The sequence below is a fragment of the Vidua macroura genome, chromosome 17 (genome assembly GCF_024509145.1).
Source record: "Vidua macroura isolate BioBank_ID:100142 chromosome 17, ASM2450914v1, whole genome shotgun sequence".
Classification (NCBI taxonomy): Eukaryota; Metazoa; Chordata; class Aves; order Passeriformes; family Viduidae; genus Vidua; species Vidua macroura.
In genome coordinates, this window is record NC_071587.1 from 9,896,533 (window position 1) to 9,904,575 (window position 8,043).

At 44.3% G+C, this 8,043-nt stretch overlaps 1 protein-coding gene across 1 annotated transcript; it reads right to left on the minus strand.

Moving 5' to 3' along the window:
- Positions 1-235: 235 nt before the first annotated feature.
- MRGBP (MRG domain binding protein) lies at positions 236-5,100 on the minus strand. Its single transcript, XM_053993270.1, has 5 exons — positions 4,878-5,100; positions 3,819-3,940; positions 3,191-3,272; positions 2,614-2,691; positions 236-1,583 (listed from the first exon to the last, which is right to left on the minus strand). The coding sequence occupies exons 1-5, from the start codon at positions 5,098-5,100 to the stop codon at positions 1,393-1,395; spliced, it is 696 nt and encodes a 231-aa protein (XP_053849245.1). The 3' UTR covers positions 236-1,392.
- Between the last annotated feature and the right edge of the window lie 2,943 nt (positions 5,101-8,043).

Consider the following 8,043-nt stretch of genomic DNA (forward strand, 5'->3'; position numbering starts at 1 on the left):
TTGACATATTTATACTTCAAGCCATATAAACATTTCATTGATAGAGCAAAAATTTTTGATTAGAATCCCATGGATGAGAAGGATTTGCCCACAGGGGCATGAGACTTGAGTTCCAAAATCTGCACTTTATGGCCAAAATCTATGTAGATCGTGACAAAGTAACCAACACTTTAATGCTAAATTACTTTTAAAATAAGTTGGGCCAGATTTTAATCAAGTCACACAACAACTGCCATTTAGTAAAATAAAAACCAGTCAAATTTATTCTTTGTATAAAACAAGAGAAGCGAATTAGGCAGACAAGAACTTGGCTATGTACCTAGAATAAAACCAAAAAATGAGAAGACTCCTAGTGCCTTGCCATGAAGGCAATACTGAGAGATCAAGAAGTAATTCTTCTTTTTATTAACTGATAGTTAATATAGTGAAACAATTTCAGTACCATTTCAGCCTGCTTCATTCACCATTTAACAGGTGTGTGTTGACTGCGATCCATCTTTTGACAACACAAAAATAGTAACTTTATCAAATCTCAATGTTCTAGCATACAAAAGATAAGCATTACAACGTCAGCAAGATTCTTCAGTTGTGGAACAAAACGAACATTTTGGAAAACCAATTCCATTCACATCTACTAAACTGCTTTAAAAAAATAAATAATTAAGTACAAACCCCACTGTCATACACTACTGTATTACAAATGGATGAAGCAACACCTCCACGTTCAGGCACAGCTCAGCTGATCCCTTACAAAACCATGTGTCATCACCAGATATTTTATTTAGAACACTTATTAATTATTTGGGCTAGGGGCACTTAATTTTCACTTTACTTATGGTTGAAAAGTGTTATATCAGAAAGGGTGAAATTAGGTTCCTCCAGCAAAGAGAGCAACAGAACACTTCAATTGCAGTGGCCATCTGCATTTAAAATAATTCTAGTTTTACTGAACCAACAAATTGATACATGTGATAGAAATGGGAAATGGCCAAACATTACCTACAGATGGTCTGTAATAGTAATAGTCACAGCAGAAAATGCAATCCCACACTTACAGAAATCACCTCTGCTTTGATGGTCCAAGGCCCTGTGCCCCACGGGGCACTCTTTCCACGAGCTGTGCTGACTCAGAGTGTGTTGCTGGTTTGAAATGCAGCCCTGGCATTGTCACACCCGCCCTCCCCACTGCCAGCTTTGTCCCCACACCCCGGGAAGGCGGCTCCTCGCTGCTGCCCAGAAAACCCCCCAGGAGAGACAAAGCCAATGCGCAGGTTCCTCAAATACTGGCTCAAGTATCTTGTACTTCCTCTGAAAGTTTATGTGGCAACTGTGCAGCTCCTTGTTTTTCCTGCTCCCTCCTCCCATCCCAGAGTTTTTCACTGCTCCTCAGCTCTATGTCCTGCGTCGTTTGGCGGCGCTGGGACTCGAGGGGTTGCTGTTGGCATTTAGAACCTTCTCGGTGACTCTGTTGCGCTTCCTCTTATCAGACCCTTCTTTGGACCCAGGATCTGATGAAGTTTTCTCTTTCTCTTTGCTGCTTGGCTTTTCTGTTGTTTTTCCTAAACTTCCAGAGGGTGCAAAAACTGAAACAGGACCAAAGTAATGATTCCAGATCAGAGTCATACACATAGGCAAACAAGAGTGATATCAAACTTCTTTATATTCCATAAAACTTCTCAAAACAATCGACTCTCAGCATCATTTAAGTCTTACTTTCAGTTCTAAAGGAAAAATCTCTGAGAAAGGCACATCTTGCTTTTATTATTTGCTTTAAAGACAGGCATGTATTTTGACAGGCTAAAAATCAAACTCATTAAGTGGAATTAAACAGCACTTAATATTAAAATAATTAAAAGGAACACTTACAGAAACATAGGACCAATCTATGGAATTTATAATCAACAGGAGTCATTACATTTGGTACCATAGATAATTTTTAAAACTGAACACCCAAAAATTTAATATATTTTAAAATACATTTTAGATCTTTTATTACAGTCTTTAAACACCACTTATTCAGTGATATAAATATGATGAAATTATATAGTTAGCAGTTGGCTTGGTCTGTTAAGATAAATAGCAGGATCTCTACTGTTCACATTTGACTTGTTCTACAGCAAAGTGTTAGGAAAACAAGCCTTTTATTTAAAAGCAGCAAGATAATGAGAATAAAATAAAATAAGCACTCTGCCCACCTTCCCATGTCAGCACGCAATTTTACAATCTCTTTTAATTTATAGGCCCTATTTCCCCCATGACTACAAAGTTCCCAACACAGAGCATTTAAGTTCAAAAAAATCAGACTCAGCTTTCTTCCAGAGATCCTCAGATTCCTTCAGACTCCCAGGGGTTTGTCAAGTACATATTAAAGCAAAAAATCTCCAAAGCTATACAACTTTGTACAGATGAATTAGGAGCAAAGAAGAAATCTTTTCAATAAACAGCTGCTTACTCTGTGCACTCTTGTATTAGTCAAGTTCTTAGCATGAGCACAGGCTAAGTCTGAGTACAAAACACAAAGTACACTGCATTTGGATTTACATTTTAACATTAATTTCTCAATTACAGTTGGTTTTTAATCTCGTATTACACAGTAGAGAGTTACAAAATTACCTTCTTCAGGACCTGCATGTGTTTCCATCTCTTCTTTTAAAATTTCCTCTTTCACTTCTTCTTCCATCATTACTTTTCCTACAGAAAGGATTGTTAGCATTGGTTAGATGGCTTTAAAGAACCACGTGGATTTTTTCTGGATTAGTAGCCTCTGCATATTTGCAAATATTCCATGCAACGTTCAGCAGTAATTCAGTGCCAAGAAATTATTATTAACAGGAGAAAGTGAAATGCTAATTGGGCAAAACATATTGCAATGTCTTATCTGTGCTAAGATTTTACACTGAATTTTTAGCATAAAGTTTAGTGTACCTCGTAATTGAGAAGCATTCCACTGAAGTTTAAAACATCCCAAGAAGTCTTTTGGCAGGTGCTTGAATTTTCTAGTTCCTACTTTGTATAACACACATCAGCTAAATTTCAAAATCCAGCTTTCACTGCTCAACCTGAGATTTCTGTCAAACTCCAGTACATTTCTATTAGATTTGACAATACACACTTTCTGGGGGGAGTTTTGTTAAAGATTCTGAGATGAGAATAAAGCAACCAAGAATCAGAGACTGCAATCACATCTCACCTTCTCTCACTTCTTGAATCATTTCGTCAGGAAGAGCAAAATTCTTCTCTATATTAGGGAATGGAAGAATCTCAGATTCATGCTTAAAAAGAAAAGAAGGATCTCTGTGAGTGACTGGTAAAGACTTTAATTTGAATTTTGACATGCAATCTCAAGTTATATTTTACATGCACGTAGGAGCTAAATAATTTTTAACAAGACACTTCAGATGTTAAGAGAATCAGGAAGCTTTTGATATCAAACTGATTACTGAGGTCAGGATACCTGAGATCACAACTCACGATCATTTGAGATCATTTTTGGAACCCAAACATAGCAAGTTCTTATGTAAACAATGGTAATTTTCTCCTTTGACACTTATGTATGTGTATAAATATTTCTGCATCAGCACTTAGGCAACTTTAATAAACAAAGTCAGAACACGGTATCAAAATAACCCCAAAAACCCTCACAAGCCACTGCAGGTTTTATTTTCTCCTACCTACTTTATTTTTATTCAGGGAAAACCCCATCAACTCACTGGAATGACACCTAACTTATGAAAGGCACAACAGGCCTGGTGATTTTGGCCTGGCAAAACTTCTGAACTCCGTGAAACCAAGCAGCAGCACCAACCCTTTATACTCACAAGAGCCTGCATATCATACATGGTGCTCAGATGGTCCCAGATCACTTTGGATGAGATCTGCCGTCCGATGTTCTGGCTGAATTTATCCCGGATACAAATCATGTGGAAATGGCGATTCACACCTGGGGGAAGAACCCAGTGCAATTAATACTGCTAACAGTTTTAGTTATGATACTTAGAGATATAAAAAAAAATATTTACTTATGAATTATAAAAGCCACGTTGTTACAAGGAACCCATACATTACAGGAGAGACAGCTGGCAGCTGGGCAGGCTGATCTTTCACCCTACACTGCAGGTGCTGTTCTCTAGGGAGCTGAGGGTGCCCCTGTGGGTAATTCTAACACAGGCAGAGCTTTTAGAGGGGCTGTGTGAGAAACATCCCTGGAGATGTATAGGGAGTGCTGTGTCCAGTTCTGGACTCCTGTCTACAAGAGACACGGAGCTCTTGGTGCAGCTCCACTGAGGGCAACAGAGAAGGAATTGGAGCTTCCCTCTGACAATGAAAAGCAGAGGGAGCCGGGCCTGTTCAGTCTCCAGATGAGATGCCTAAGAGGGGACCTCAACAGTGTTTATGAATATCTAAAGGGGGGTGCCAAGAGGATGGATCCAGGCTCTGCTCAGTGGTGCAGAGCAATAGGACATAAAGCAGTGGGCAGAAACTCATGCACAGGAGGCTCCACCTGAATACGAGCAAGAACGTCTTTACTGCGAACACTGAACACACTGTGGAGCTTCCCTCAATGGAGATATTCCAGAACGGCCCGGACACAATCCTGTGCCACGTGCTCCGCAATGACCCTGACCAAGCAGGGTCCCCGCGGTCCCTGCAGCAAGACCCGCTCTGCGACGCTGTGGAAGCGCAGGGCAGCCGCTCACACGGCGGCTCAGGGGCCCGGCCGGGCCCGGCGCTCCCTCCCACAGGCCCCGCCGCAGCCCCGCGGCCCCGGCCCGGCTGCAGGGCGGGCGCGGGGCCGCTGGAGCCGCCCGGGAGCCCCCGCCCGGCCCCGCGCCCAGGCCCGGCCCCCGCCGCTCCCGGAGGCCGCGGCCCGCGCTCACCTACGGGCTTGTGGCCCAGCATGGCGTGGAACAGGCACACCTCCACCTCCGGGCTCCACACCACCGCCGCCTCCTCCGCCGGCGCGCCGGGCTCCGGGCCGGCCGCCGCCGCCGCCGCCGCGGCTGCAACAGCGGCAGCGACCGCCGCGGCCGCCCCAGGCCCGGCCGCGGGCAGCGGCGGCTTCTCCACGGCGGCGGCCGAGCCGCCCTCCGCCTCGCTCATCCCCGCCGCGCCGCGCCCGCAGCGGCTCCTGCCGGCCGGGAGCCGGGCACGGCCGCGCCGGGGCCGGGCCGGGGGCGGGGGAGCCTCGGCGGGGCCCCGCAGGTTCGGGGGGGCTCCTCCGGACGGGGCCGCCCCGCGCTCGCAGCGCCGGAGGCGGGAGCTGAGCACCGGCAGCCGGCCCTGAGCGACGGGCGAGGCCGCGGCTCTGCCCGGCAGGAGGCTCGTGGACTTCTGGGAGCAGCGTTATGGAGCGCTGGGAAGAGTTCGGGGAGCGTCGGGGGAAAGGCTTGCGGGCCTCTGGAAGTGCCTTTCGGGGCTCTGGGCAGAGCCTTACGGAGCGCGGTGGTGTTTCAGGGTCTCGGGCCAGTGGCAGAACGCTGCAATGCCGATGGGCTCCGCAGGGCTCTGCTCTGCATTTTGAGATCCCTGGGACTGGGCTGGGTGGTCACAGCGGGGCTGCGGGTCAGCCCTGCTGCCCAGGAAGCCTCGGCCACCCCAGTGCTTACCCTCTTGGTCTGTGAAGTGTTGGCCAGCTCAGCATTTGCCCCCATGGCCTGTCCTTGTCTGGCACAAGGAGCTGCCACGGTGGAAGGATGTCCCAAGCACTGCAGCCCCCCTGACTGTTCCTCCTTGTCACAACAGGATCATTTTATATCAAATACCAACCTGGCACTGATGCTTAACAAATAACTGTGCCCGGCTTGGTTACAAAATGCAAAACCTACCAGCTTTGCCCATCTTTTAAGATGTAAAAAAAAATTGTTTGGGAAGAAAGGGAACGTATTACTCCCTCGGAGATAAGGGGGTTTTGCCTTGTTAGGTATAATTAGACACACAAGCATGAAATAGGACTGCTGTTGCTTAGGTGATAGGGCTTTCCAATTGCTCACTCCTCACTTGAAGATTGAATCCATTTTGTGACATTAAAATTATTTCAACAGCAAATAACGATCGTGTCATATGCAAGGAATGAGTGTTCTGAGTGAATAATAAAGCAGTGGGGGCAAACACTCACAAGCAGAGACATTATTTTAATGCAAATTATCCAAATAATAAAAAGCAGGAAGGGAAAGATGCAATTTTCTGAAATTGAACTTTTTGTACCTGTTCATACCCAAAGAGCTGACTTGTATCATTGTTTTGGGCTTGATGTAGTTAATACCCCAAACAGGTTAATCTAACATTAAATATTTGAAATAAGTTAAAGCCAGAACCTCATGTGTGAAGCCTTGGGAAGTTTGGTTGTGTGAATCCTGGATGTGGATGCCTGGGTACAAATCCTCTTTTCCAGTGGGGTTCAGTCTGACCTCTTGAAATGGAAAGGATTCTGTGACTCCGGTCTGCCTTAGATGCTGTTGAAGTTCTCCAGGAACAGCTTTCTCTGAGAGCTCCAGAGTGACCAGAGATCTTGCTGGAACGACTTCTCTGCATCAAGAGCACAGGAATCTCAGAATTATTCCTTCTGCCTGCTGTCGCTGCTGTACCTGTGTCCTGGCTGTGCTGGGCCTGCCTTCACACAGCTCAGGCTTCGCACTGATTTCCTCGTTTTGAGCCAAAATTACCTATCCACAGGACTTTGCCAATCTCAAACACAGGCCCTCATGTTTTTGCACTTAAACCCAGCCCTAAATCTCAGCCTTGTTTAATCTTTCAGTTTTTATTTGATCTGTGCTGCTGCCTGGTCTTCAGCTGCTACTGAGAGAAAGGCTTATGATTTCCTGTGATGTCTGCACAGCAGGAGGAAATGATCTCCTGAACAACTAAATCCCTGTTTTCATACATGTTTCTAGACACAGAAAAATGAGGGCAGAAAGAAAAGCAAATAAATCTCAGAGTATAAAAATTGTTCCCCAGTAGAACAGTTTTCAAAGTTTTGCAGGAATAACTTATTTTTAAGCCTGCGTGAGACACTGAGTTTCAGCACTCTCATCTGTCACATTATGCTCCTACTTAAGGACATCAAGAGGGAATAACTGTGTCAACTCAGATAGCAATTTTTATGTCACTAAATTCTGATGGCTAAAAAAAGTAACATGTGAAAGAGAATATGAAAAAACCGATGTCTACCTCTGAAAATAAAACATCATCTGAAAACAATTCAATTCAGTACAATAATATTAATGCAGCAGGAGCGGTATGTGCATAAACTGGCTGCTATTTTGTTTCAATCACAAATAATTACATTTCCATGTGTCTAAATTCCCTTGTCATGTTCAATGCCTCTAGGAAACATATGGGAGCCTATAATAATGCCACGTACAGCCTCCACCTGGATCTTGACCAGAGTTTAATTTTTCCCTCATTAAATTTGACTGGGGTTTTTTTTTTTTGTTTTTTTTTTTTTTTTCAGTCACCGAACAGATTTTTCAGAAAAATTTACACTTCTCTCATTCAACTTTAAATTCTACTTTTGGGTTTAAGCAGATATGGGCTGTGTAAGAAGTGCATGATTTTATTCCTTCCTTTTTCTTCCTACTCTTTAGGCTGCTTTCAGTCTTAAAAACCTGGCTGGTTGTTGTGTCACCTAAGGGTGCTGAGCCCTTGGCTGGATCAGTGTTTCCCCCACCAGAAGATGATCAGAAATTTCCTAAGACTTTGCAACAACTGAGAAATCTGCCTGGCATTTGGCATTCTCCCTAGAAGTGTTGGATTTCTGGGATAAGCAATATGGCTACTACTATTTCTGTCATTATTTTAGAACACCATGTGCCAGTGCCCTTAACAAAGCAAAAATTTCATTCCAAATCCTGTAATTTTTGGTGTGCCTCATAACATTTGTAAAAGAGTATCATCTGCCTACTTTTGCATTAAACCAAATCTTTTAACCTTTGCTGGGGGTGTTTAGAACTTCTTGAATATAGAATCTAACAGGATTTTTCTTACACAGGTAAGAAGTACATGCAGAAGTACATTTTTCTGGAGCCTCTTCCTGCAACAAATTGC